Source organism: Carcharhinus amblyrhynchos, chromosome 11 (assembly GCF_965287045.1).
Source record: "Carcharhinus amblyrhynchos chromosome 11, sCarAmb.v2.hapA, whole genome shotgun sequence".
NCBI classification, from domain to species: domain Eukaryota; kingdom Metazoa; phylum Chordata; class Chondrichthyes; order Carcharhiniformes; family Carcharhinidae; genus Carcharhinus; species Carcharhinus amblyrhynchos.
Window position 1 is genome coordinate 88,035,043 of NC_137334.1, and position 13,569 is coordinate 88,048,611.

General features: G+C 49.2%; 1 protein-coding gene across 2 annotated transcripts in view; it reads right to left on the minus strand.

Annotated features, from left to right (window-relative positions):
• Positions 1-13,569, minus strand: part of sema5ba (sema domain, seven thrombospondin repeats (type 1 and type 1-like), transmembrane domain (TM) and short cytoplasmic domain, (semaphorin) 5Ba) — a 278,339-nt gene that overhangs the window by 57,006 nt on the left and 207,764 nt on the right. For both annotated transcript variants that reach the window (XM_080199511.1, XM_080199512.1), the window contains 2 exons: positions 11,963-12,170; positions 8,869-9,076 (listed from right to left, as the gene is read on the minus strand). In XM_080199511.1, the coding sequence (XP_080055637.1) occupies positions 8,869-9,076; positions 11,963-12,170 (416 nt within the window). The remainder of the gene's footprint in view (positions 1-8,868; positions 9,077-11,962; positions 12,171-13,569) is intronic.

A 13,569-nucleotide genomic window follows, 5' to 3' on the forward strand; every position in this document is an offset into this window, starting at 1 on the left:
CCACACAATATTATGCTCATGACCCCCGCATCCCCCCTTAGAATCATAAAACCTCTACAGTGCAGAAGGAGGCCATTCAGCCCATTGAATATGCACTGACTCTCTCTGAGAGCGTGCATTACCCTTTCCCCCACTCTCTCCCTGTAACCTCACGCATTTATCATAGCCAATCCCCCCTAATCCACACATTTGGACAATCGGGGACTATTTAGCACGGCCAATCCACTAACCTGCACCTCCCTGTAGTGTGGGAGGGAAGCAGAGCGCCCAGAGTAAACCACACAGACACAGAGAGAACGTGCAGACTCCACACAGACAGTTACCTGGGATTGAACCCAGGACCCTGTGAGGCAGCGGCGCTCACCACTGTGCCAACTGTGCTGCCCACCTCCCGCACAAAACCCTGCCCCGCAAAACAGGAAAGAAGGTTCCGCAGTGAGGGGATCGCAGAATCGTTACGGATTCTTACAGAAGGAGGCAATTTGGCCCATCGAAATGAGCATCCTGATTTAATCCCATCCCCCCGCACGTTATTTCTGTTCAAATAATCACCCAGAGCCCTCCTGAACGGCTCGAAGGAACCTGCCTTCACCGTACTCCAGGCAGTGCATCCCAGGGCCCAGCAACTCACTGCGGGAGAAAGGATTTTCTCACATCACATTTGCTTCCTCCATGGAGACTGGAGAAGCTGAGATTGTCCTCCTTAGAATGGAGAAGATTAAGGGGGAGGTTCAAGGGAGGTGTTCGAATTTTATCTGGGGTTTTTATCTGAGTGAAGGAGGGCAAACCGAGAGCCAGGAACAAAACATTCCCACTGGCCCAAGAACCAGTCGGGAAGATGTGGAATTGGCTGCCTGAAAGGGTGGTGGGAGCAGATTCAATAGGAACTTCCAAAAAGAGTTTTTAAGTTTATTGTCACAAGTAGCCTTACATTAACATTGCATTGAAATCACTATGAAAACCCCCCCAAATCGCCGCACTCCAGCGCCTGTTCGGGTACACGGAAGGAGAATCTAGCACGGTCAATGCACCCTAGCCAGCACGCCCTACAGACTGTGGGAGGGAACCAGAGCACCCGGAGGAAACCCACGCAGACACGGGGAGAACGTGCAGGCTCCACACAGACAGTGACCCGAGCCGGCAATCGAACCGGGGCCCCGGGCGCTGGGTGGGGGGGGGGGGGGGGGGGGGGGGCAGCAGTGCTGACCACTGGGCCGCCATGCTGCACGGGATAAATACACGGGAAGAAGACGGTGGCCGGAAGATCTACGGGCCTGATTGAACCGAAGGGCGGCACAGGCAGGACGGAGCGAGTAGCCTCCTCCGGTGCTGCAGATTTAGCGGAAGGCTGTGCGATTGCCGAACGCAAATCGCGAATGAAGCCAAGTGAAGAAGGCGAAATGGCGATGGCATCAGCGGCCGAACGCCAACCGGTGAGGAGCCGTCAAAGAGAGACGCGCATGAACATTGCGAGCAGCGAGGCTGGGTAGCCAAGGAAACGGCAACGCTTGTTTACCAAAGGCAGTCCACATAAAACCAAGAGCGGAATCACGAGACGTTGGGGGGGGGGGGGGGGGGTGTTGGTGGTGTGTGATAGGAACTTATCAGAGAGCCAGCAAATGTCAGCCAGCCATGAAAAAAGAAAATCATCTGAATTCATTCCAATTGTCAGGAGGCGAGGGGGTTCTGACAGCGAGCAGTGACTGCTGTTATCACACAAAGCAATCGGAGAAACATCCTTCAGCACGTTCCAGGAAAAAAAAAACTGAAACCGTCACAAATCAACATGAAGGGTCTTCGCCACGTCTACTGCTGTGCTGTCTCCAGATGTTGGCACCAACGTGCAACAGTCAACACTAAAAAAAAGATTCCACTTAAGACACTGCGCTTTAATGTTGTGCCAACACATCTCTTGCGTGACACTCTCGCATTTAAGACTTCACATTGCTCCCACCGTTACCCATCTCCGGTGACAAGCCGGCGACGCACAGCTCTGATCTGAAGGATGACATCTATAATTGTGTGACTCGAGTGGACGTAATGTGCAAGCCTCACACTCCCTCCCTCACTCTTCCGTCAAATCTCAGGGAATAACGCTCCGGCGGTTTTCATCTTTTCCTCCGCGACAACGTTGCCCCACCGCTGTCAAAACCGCCAAGAGAGAGCAGAAGAGAAACGAAACAACGCAAAGGCACCAGGAGCAGACTCAAGACGCTGGATGCTCCGTCGCCTAGGCGACCAAGCCGGGCTGGGAATCCATTCACACAGAAGAAAAACCTGCCCCTGGCAAAGACGTCGACTCTTGGTCAGTGATGCGGTTTCGCGGGCACGGCTGGCAGCTCGCCCAGGCGGCATTCCTTCACGGACGCACTCAGACAATTCAGGCAGCGCTCCGCATTCTGTCTTCAGCTCGCGTTGGCATGTGGGCACCAGGGCAAGGACAAGATAAAGCTCTGATGTACCAACAGGCTTAAGAAACAACCCGAAGCGTCGTCAAATGCGGAGCCAGCACCGTGCAGGGGTGCAGAGGGCCGCATGGTTTTTGGATCAGTGATTTCTCCATGCAAAGCCACTTCCAGCAGGAGGGAGGGAGGGAGGATAAAGGGCATTGTGCTCCCTGCAGCTCCCCTTTCCCCCAGTTAATCATTTACATAACAGAGAGCGGTCCATATCCCCGGAGCCTTGTCCTATAATTCTCCAATGAGGATTTAGTAAATCTCTGTTTGCCCAGCTTATCGCCACGGCAGTGAACACATACACACACACACATGAATACACACACACACAGACACACACACACACACACACACACACACACACACACACAGAAAAACATGAATGCATGCATACACGGACACACACACACACAAATATGAACACACACAGACACATAAAAATGAACACAGGAAACACATAAATGAACAAACACAAATATGAACACATACATGAACATGAACATCATGAAAATCAACACACATGAACACTGACACACAGATGAACCTGAATACATGCACAAACACACGTGCACAAGCACACATGCACAAACACACGTGCACAAACACACGCATAAACACATGCACAAACACACTGCACAAACACACATACAGAAGAGTTGAATTGCTGTGTAATCTTAGAGTTAAGTCAATGTTCACTCGGAAATATTTTGCATTCCTGCCTTGGTCAGAAGCCTAATGTTTATGAAAGTGGATCAGTAACTCGGACTTCACGAGGTCACATCCTCATGTGGCCAAGTTGTGAGTATGAATTGAATGAACCTGTGAATGTGTGGGCTGTAAAAATTCACCCAATCGTCACAAACATGGTTTACTGATGTCCATGAAACTACCTCTCTCTGGCCTGGCCTACAGGAAATTCTAGCCCACCACGTACGAAGAACACAGGAAGCAGGAGCAGGAGGAGGCCATTCAGTCCCTTGAATCTATTCCACTGTTCAATAAGATCACAGGTTATCCGATTGTGGCATCAACTCCGTTTTTTTGCCCGTCCCCAATAACCCTTGACCCTGATCAATTCAAAATCTGTCCCACTCAGCTTGGAGTGTATTCAATGACTCACAGCCTGCACTGCTTACTGGGGAGAGAATTCCATAGAATAACGACTCTCCGAGGGAAGAAAATCCTCCTCGTCTCCGTCTCAAATGGGAGATCTTGGAAACGGTGCCTCCCGAGGTCCACAGGATAATAATCCGCTCGGACCTTGACAAACCCCCTCAGAACCTTGGCCTGAATTTGCACCGAGGCTGATTCAGTGCTTAGTGTCCACCTCACAACTTGCTTCCTCCCTTTCTGTGGCTACGATACACTCTGTCCCTTCAGCTGGGTCATTAACATAGATAGTAAAGAGCTGAGGCCTCAGACCTGTGGCACCCAGCTAATTGCAATTTGCCAAGTCAAAAATCTCCCATTTATCCAGACTCTGAAGTTGAAGACTCTGAAGCTGTACAAATCAGTCACCAATGAGAAGCTCACCAATATAGAGGGTTATTTAGTGCACTGTCAAGTCACTGCATCTCGGCTCACCAGTGTGATCGCTGCAGGTTGGGAAGTGGAGATGCGCAAGAGGCTGAATTGGAGGAGGGTCGCTCGAGGAGGATTGCTCAAGGATGAGGAGGGTTGGAGAGGAAGTTGGACGAGGGAGTGGACGATGGGAGTTGAATGAAGAGGATTGGATGGGGAGGATTGAATAAGGAGGATTGGACGAGGAGGGTTCGACGAGGAGGGTGGGACAAAGAGGGTTGCTTGAGGAGGGTTGGATGAGGAGGGTTGCTTGAGGAAGTTGGACGAGGAGGGTAGACGAGGAGAGTTGAATGGGGAGGGTTGGAGGAGGAGGGTTGAAGTAGGAAGATTGGAGGAGGAGGATTGGAGGAGGAGAGTTGGATGAAGTGCATTGGAGTAGGAGGGTTGGGGTGAGGAGGGTTGGAGTGAGGAGGATTGGAGTGAGGAGATTGGAATGAGAGGATTAGTGTGAGGAGAGTTGGAGTGAGGAGATTTGGAGGAGGAGAGTTGGAGTGAGGAGATTTGGAGGAGGAGAGTTGGAGTGAGGAGGTTTGGATGAGGAGGATTGGATGGGAGGGTTGGAGGAGGAGGATGGGAGGAGGAGGGTTGGAGGAGGAAGGTTGGAATGAGGAAGGTTGGAGCGAGGAGGGTTGGAGGAGAAGGGGAGGAGGAGGGTTGGAGGAGGACGATGGGAGGAGGCACGGTAGCACAGCGGTTAGCACTGCTGCTTCACAGCTCCAGGATCCTGGGTTCAATTCCTGGCTTGGGAGACTGTCTGAGTGGAGTTTGCACATTCTCCTTGTGTCCATGTGGGTTTCCTCCAGGTACTCCAGTTTCTTCCCACAGTCCAAAGATGTGTGGGTTAGGTTGATTGGCCATGCTAAGAAATTGCCCCTTAGTGTCCAGGGGTGCATAGGTTAGCGGGATTAGTGGGTATAATATGTAGGGATATGGGGGTAGGGCCTGGGTGGGTGTTCGGTACAGACTCGATGGGCCGAAGGGCCTCTTTCTGCACTATAGGGTTTGATGATTCTATGAGGAGGACTGGAGGAGGAGAGTTGGAGGAGGAGGGATGGAGGAGGAAGGTTGGAATCAGAAGGTGGGTTGGAGGAGAGCCGGAGGAGGGGGATTGGATGGGGAGGGTTGGAGGAGGATTGTTGGGTGAGGAGGATTGAAGGAGGAAGGTTGGAGTGAGGAGGGTTGGAGTGAGGAGGGTTCATTGAGGGTTGGATAAGGGAGTTATTCCGATGTGCCCGGCAGTAAGGGAGAGGACTTTAGTTTCTGAGGAGCTGCCAGACTGGGACCTTGGTTGGTCCGACTGGTACAGAGATCGACTCGGCAACCTGAGTCTGAATTGGATGGGGGGGGAGCGCAGGGTGTGAGGGCAACTTAATAAAAGAAGAACGAGGGAAAGGGAAACTCGAATATTCAAGCTTCATACTGATTCCATAGAGGATAGGAAATTGAATTTAAGTAAGTTCAATCAAGTGGGAGTATTGGACTTTGACAAGTCATTTCCAGGGAAAATATAATTTTATCTCAACTGTCAAACAGTGAAGTTTTAATTGAGGATAATCATATTATTTAAGACACACAGCGGTGAGGAAGGAAGTCATTTTTCCTGGTATTTTGAAAGTTTTTGATTCTATAGGTGGTGCGGTGTACAGCAGACATCTGTTTTCTGACAGTGTTGTACTTAGTGTAGTCACAGAGTAGCTGACTAAACAGGGAGTAGGGTAACAGATAATTATTCACTGCTGCTGCTACTGTCTCCTCACAACCAGCACCACCCCCCCCACCAAATGTTTGGATAACCAAAAGACTTTGACAGCTTTCCATCTTCATAGTTTTCTAGGCTGTTCTCTTCTGATTGTCGTCCCCAACTCCACAATCCTTTTCCCTCCAACACTCGCCCAATCATTTGCCCCGTTGAGTGTATCCAGCAGGTGAAGGCCACTTGTCCAATGGCGTGCCTACCTGGGCAGTATTCCAGCCCCATCCCGGTCCGACATTCCCACAGAACCCACCAGACCACTCTCAGCTAATGGGAACCCTTCCTGGTTTCATTCGCCCTCTCTCCGGCGCTCAGGCTGACTGTGACGTTCCTACTCCGCGATGAGACGTTGAACTGAGGTCCAGCCCCCTCCCGTGGCAATCTCTCTCTGGGCACCAAGCCCTGAGAGGGCGTCGGAGACAATGGACTTCAGCGTGGGTTCAAGGTTTGGATGGCATGGTGGCACAGGAGTTAACAGTGCTGCCTCACAGCGCCACGGACCCAAGTTTGATTTCCGGCTTGGGTCACTGTCTGTGTGGAGTTTGCACGTTCTCTGTGCCTGCTTTGGTTTCCTCAGAGTCCTCTGGTTTCCTCCCACACTTCATGCAGGTTAGGTGGATTGGCCATGCTAAATTGCCCCTCAGTGTCAGGGGGATTAGCTAGGATAAATATGTGGGGTTATAGGGATAGGGCCAGGGGATTGTTGTTGGTGCAGACTTGATGGGCCAAATGGCCTCCTTTTGCATTGTAGATTCTATGAAGGTTTGCCCTTGCTATCTGCAGATAGCTGACCTGGGATCTCTCCCACTATTCCACTGGCACATGTTTGATAGATTTACAAGTGAATCTGCAACCTCTTTGGTCACGTTACAAATCCACCTTCTTTGGTCACCAAGTCCTCGAGTGGGACTTGAACCCAGAGAGCGTGATTCAAAGGGAGGGAGGATCCCACTGTCGGCCAATGGTGGGCCACCTCTGCCTCCGCAAAAACATGCCGCCAGGGGTTGGAAAATCCCGCCCTTAGTTGAAAAAGGCAGTGGCCTAATTGGATAATGTTTCAAAGAGCCAGTACCAGCAGAATGGGCTGAATGGTCTCCTCCCTTACAGTATCATTCTATGATCTCAATGGATTTGGCAAGAGAGCTTGTGGGGACAATGTGCAGGTCCACACTGAGCCTTTCTACAGCCAGCAGCCTCCCCCTGTGTGGAAACAATGGTCCAGGTGTTTGCTCAGTGCTGCCTCAGTGACATGTTGGTTGTCGCCACTGGTACCAGGGCTTTGGATGGAGATCAGAAAAATAAGTATCTAGACCATGTGTTGACTTTTGACGCTCCCTGGTGGGACACGAGTGGAAATAGGACACTCCCGGAGTCAGCAATCTACCAAATCCTCCTTTACGTCACAAATGCCAGCTGAAGATGGAGACCCCGCTGTTTTACTGATTGCCTCCCCATATTACACAAATACCAGCTGCCCCACAGCATCTCAGAGAGAAAGGGATTATTTCTGCAGAAACTGGCAAGGTCACACTCGGTCTGAAGTTTGACTAAAATCACAGACACCACAACCTTATCTGACCCAACACAGTGTGTGGGTGAAATCTGATACAAACGCGCTTCCTGTGACTGCTACCGTCTCGAAGGAGCTACGTGAGAACATCACCACCTGCAAGTCCCCCTCCAAGTCAATCACCACCCTGACTTGGGAATATATCAGCTGTTCCTTCACTGGGTCAAAATCCTGGATCACTCTGCCTAATAGCACTGTGGGTCTACCTATACCACATGGACTGAGGCGGTTCGAGACGGCAGCTCACCGCCACCTTCCGAAAGGCAACGAGGGATGGGCAATGAATGCTGGTTGAGCCAGTGACACACTCAGCCCGTGAAAGAATTTTAAGAAAGGTCCCCAGACTCAGTACAGTTTCCAATCAGTGACGTGATTCCCATCATCCCTGACCTTCCTAGTTGGTGACCTTTGACATTCCAACTCTGCTCATCTTTCTCTCCATTCCAGTGTTGGAGGCACCACTTCCAGTTATCCCAATCCCATTTCCCAGGAAAACCCTCCTCCTGTGTGAGTCACTTATACACCACTCTACAACTCACATATACACCACTCCGCACTCTCACACATATACTACTCTGCGCATACATATATACCACTCTGCGCACTCACATATACACCACTCTGCGCACTCACATATACACCACTCTGCGCACTCACATATACACCACTCTGCGCACTCACATATACACCACTCTGCGCACTCACATATACACCACTCTGCGCACTCACATATACACCACTCTGCGCACTCACATATACACCACTCTGCGCACTCACATATACACCACTCTGCGCACTCACATATACACCACTCTGCGCACTCACATATACACCACTCTGCGCACTCACATATACACGGCCCTACAACTCACATATACACAACTCTGCACACTCACATGTACATCACTCTGCACTCTCTCATATATACCACTCTGTGCACTCACATATACACCACTCTGCACTCATACTTACGCTACTCTGCACTCTCACATATACATCACTCTACAACGCACACATACACCACTCTACAATGCACATATACACCACTCTGCACACTCACATATACACCACTCTGCACACTCACATATATACCACTCTGCACACTCACATATACACCACCCTGCACACTCACATATACATCACTCTGCACACTCACATATACATCACTCTGCACTCTATCATATATACTACTCTGCGCACTCACATATACACCACTCTGCACTCACATTTACGCTACTCTGCACTCTCACATATACATCACTCTACAACGTACACATACACCACTCTACAATGCACATATACACCACTCTACAACTTACATATACACCACTCTACAACTCACATATACACCACTCTGCGCACTCACATATGCACCACTCTACAACTCACATATACACCACTCAGCACACTCACATATACACCACTCTGCACACTCACATATACACCACTCAGCGCACTCACATATACATAAGTTAATGGTCTTTTAGCCACGGCTTTAGGAGACTCACGCTTCGGTTTTGTAGGAGAAACATCTTTCCAATGGGATCTTCAACACCTTTCTGTTGAGTCCCACAAACAGGGACCTGTCGCTGTGAAGGATCTGCAGGCTTCGGATTGGTTCCCGTTGGCCAGGTGGAAGCAGCTGCAGCTCCTCTAAGTAGCAGCCTCGCAGGTTCCTTGTCTCTGATGAGAGGGTTTTCAGAATGGTGCCGTGTTCTGAGTTCAGACAGAAACAATAAGCAGGTATCACTCAAACCGGGAGTCAGTCACGTTACCGAACCCAAATAAACAAACCAGAATTCAAATAAAAACCCAGATTCAGACATTAATGCATGTGAAGGTTCAAGTGGGAGCTCAGAGTGGAGACAAGTGACCAAATTTTACCATCCCACCACCATGGAATTCACATTTGGAATATTGCGTGCAGTTCTGGTCACCACACTACCAGAAGGACGTGGAAGCTTTGGAGAAAGCACAGAGAAGGTTCACCAGGATGCTGCCTGGTCTTGGGCGTGTTGACTATGAGGAGAGATTGAATAAACTAGGATTGCTTTCACTGTAAGACTGAGAGATCTGATAGAGGTCTACAGAATTATGAGAGGCGTGGACAGGGTGGATAGTCAGAGGCTGTTCCCCAAGGGTGGAAGTGTCACTTACAAGGGGGGCACAGACTCAAAGTGAGAGGGGGGAAAGTTTAAGGGAGATTTGCAGGGGAAGGTTTTCATGCAGAGAGTGGTGGGCGCCTAGAACGGGCTGCTGGAGGAGGTGGTAGAAGTAGGCATAGTAGCAACATTTAAGAGGCACCGAGGTGGGTACATGAATAGGGAGGAAATAGAGGAATACTTATAGAATAAGAGCAGAAGGATTTTTAAGTTTAGTTAGGGCATCACGATCAGCACCGGCTTGGAGGGCTGAAGGGCCTCTTGCTGTGCTGTACTTTTCTTTGTTCTTTGTAGTGGGGTGGGACCTGGTCCACGCAAAGACTGTTGACCTGGGGCAGGACCTTTTGGCCTTGGGACAAGCACAGCCAGAAAATCCCACCAAAGGAAGTTGAGGCGCAATGAGGAACGAGTGCACAGTTAGGAATTTCATACAAACGGGGAGGCCTTTTATTAGTGTCCAGTAGCTAGTCAACGGCATTAGTTAAGTGATCTGGTTGGCTATTGATTGCTGAATTTAAAGATTTTATCCCTCTTAGGTTGGCAGACTTTGAAACCGACACCGAGGGAATGTAAGCACTGCACTGAATTTATAGCTTAACCAGTTAAACTAATCGGTTAAACGGCAGATAACAGTCGAGTGGTATTTCTAAACTTGAAACCTATTGAGTTAAACTAAAAACAACAAAGATGGTGATGTGTTGCAGCTGTAGTATGTGGGGGATGCTGGTGGGCGCCGGTGTGAGTCTCGGCAACCACGTCCGCGGTAAACGTCTGCAGCTCGAGGAACGTCGACTCAGAGCTGGTGAGCTGGAGTCCGAGCTTCGGACACTGCGACACATCAGTGAGGAGGAAAAGTTCCCGGTCGCTTTGTTCCAGGAAACAGCCACATCCCTTTGGTTAGATCCTTTGAGTTTGGTAGATGGTCAGTGGAAGAAGGGTTTGATCGTGCGTGAGGCAGTAGGAATAGGGGGTTAGACCTCTGCAGCCGAGAGCGTAAGTCCTGAAGGCTGTTCTGATTTGATTTATTATTGTCACATGTATTAACATAGAGTGAAAAGTATTGATTCTTGCGTGCTACACAGATAAAGTACACTGTTCATAGAGAAGGAAAGGAGACAATGCAGAATGTAGTGTTACAGTCATAGCTAGGGTGTAGAGAAAGATCAACTTAATGCAAGGGAGGTCCATTCAAAAGTCTGACAGCAGCAGGGAAGAAGCTGTTCTTGAGTCGGTTGGTACATAGCCTTAGACTTTTGTATCTTTTTCCCAAAGGAAGAATGTGGAAGAGAGAATGGCCAGGGTGCTTAGAATCCTTAATTATGCCAATACTTTGCCAAGGCAGTGGGAAGCGTAGACAGAGTCAATGGACAGAAGGCTGGTTTGTGTTACCTGCCTGGTTCCAGGATCAAGGACCCATCTTCCAGGCTGAAACTTAGAGTGGGGGTGGGGGTGGAAGGATCCAGTTATTGTGGTGTGTGTGGTCACCAACAATATAGGTAGGACTATGAAAGGGGTTCTGCAGAGAGAGGTATGGGCTAAACTAAAAAGCAGAACCTCAAAGATAACCTCAACCTCAAAGATTGTGGGGAACAGAGGGATACAAACAGTTGGTATGGATGGGACAACATGATTGGCGCAGAAGGGTCTTGTACTGTTCTTTGTAATAATCTCTTGATTGCTATCTGAGGCACAAGCAAATTAGCATGGGGAAAGTAAGATCAGAACAGTGAATGTGTGGCTCAGAGATTGGTCAGGGTGAAATGGGTTTTGATTCATGATTTGGAAAGTTTAAGAGAAAGGACAAGACAGTAAGGCTGGATAGCATTGAGGTATTGGTGACCAGAGTGTGACAGGAAGGGACAGAGAGTACAAACATAAAAATGCAACAGGAAATATGGTCAGAGTAGGGAAAGCTGTCTTTAATCTAATGGAGAGGGAGCAGGGTTCAGATGAAGGGAGGTTTAGAAATCCAACAATAGCAAAGAACGAAGAACAACACAGCACGGGAAACAGGCCCTTCGGCCCAACGAGCCCGCGCCGCCATTTTAACGATGTGCTTTTCCTCTTCCACCCTTGACCCATGTCTATGCTTATGGCACCCACATTGGAAACCAGTTGGGGTAGTAGTAAAATATATCAACGTGGTTCAAAACTCACTGAATGGGGCAGGAAGGACAGAGTTTAATGGTAATAATGATTCTGAAAGGAAGGTCCATGCAGGGAATAGGGACAAAAAAAATGAAATTTAAGTCACTTCATCCAAATATATGGAGCATCCCTAATAAGACAGACGAACTGGTGAAACAAATAGAGATAAACGGAGATGTGAGGAACATAACATCAGAACCAGGAGCAGAAGGCAATTCAGCCCCTCAAGCCTGTTTCACCATTCAACACAATCATGGCTGATTGCAAGGATGGAAGGTGAAGCATGTTTTACCTGTGCCAATGTACATCACATGGTACAGCGTGTCCCGGCCTTGCACAATGTCCACCACAAGCTTGGAGAAACGCATGTTGTCGTGGGTCACCAGCGGGTCAACAGTGACAGGCTGCACCACATCGTTCATGAGGAAGAAACGCTGAGCATCCTGGAGGCTGCGTTCTGTCAGGTTCTCGTTGGGTCCATGGTCTCCGAGTGAGCCACACTACAGAACAAAAGAACATAAGATATAGGAGCAGGAGTAGGCCATCTAGCCCTTCGAGCCTGCCCCGCCATTCAATAAGATCATGGCTGATCTGAAGTGGATCAGTTCCACTTTCCTGCTTTCTCCCCATAACCCTTAATTCCCCTGTCTATCAGAAATCTATCTACCCGTGACTTAAATATATTTAGCGAGGTAGCCTCCACCACTTCAACGGGCAGAGAATTCCAGAGATTCACCACCCTTTGAGTGAAGAAGTTCCTCCTCAACTCTGATCTAAACTGCGCCCCCCCCCTTATCTTGAGGCTGTGTCCTCTAGTCCTGCTGTCCTTTCTAAGCGGGAAGAGTCTCTCTACCTCTACCCTCTCCATCCCCTTCATTATCTTATACACCTCTATAAGATCCCCCCTCATCCTTCTAAACTCCAACCAGTACAGACATAGTCTATTTAGTCTCTTGATCCCAGGTCGTGGAAACACAGGCAGGTTAGGGATTCCGTCAGCCCAAAAATTCCATCCTCATTATCTTGGACTGCTGCCCAAAGACTCCGAATTGGGAAGGCAAATGGAAAGTTGGCTTTTATTGGGAAGAAGTTGGAGCATAAAAGTAAAGAAGCCTTATTGCAATCATTGTAGGACGTTGGTGAGTCCACACCTGAACTATTTTGTACAGCATCACTACACTATCAGTATCCTGGGGGTTACCTTTGACCAGAAACTGAACTGGATTGGCCATAGAAATATTGTGGCTACAAGAGTAGGTCAGTGACTGGGAATTCCGTGGTGAGTAACTCACCTCCTGACTCCTCAAAGCCAATCCACCATCTACAAGGCACAAGTCAGAAGTGCGATGGAATATTCTCCACTTGCCTGGAAGTGTGCAGCTCCAACAACACTCAAGAAGCTCAACACCATTCAAGGCAAGGCAGCCCATTTCATTGACACCCATCTACATCTTAAACGTTCACTCCCTCCACCACTGACACGTAGTGGCAGCCGTGTGTAACATCTACAAGAAGGTCTACAGCAACACAGCAAGGTTCCTTCAATAGCATGTTCCAAACCTAGATGGATAAGGGCAGCAGACACATGGGAACAGCAGCCCCTGCAAGCCAAGCCACACATTACTTTGATTTGGAACAATATCACTGTTCCTTCACTGTCACTGGGTCAAAATCCTAGAGCCTCCTCCCATGGGCATCAGGGTGACACAATGGTTAGCACTGCTGTCTCACAGCTCCAGGGATCCAGGTTCGATTCCAGCTTCGGGTCACTGTTTGTGTGGAATCTGCACATTCTCTGCGTGGGTTTCCTCCAGGTGCTCCGGTTTCCTCCCACAGTCCAAAGATGTGCGGGTTAGGTTGACTGGTCTTGCTAAATTGCCCCTTAGTGTCTGGGGATTA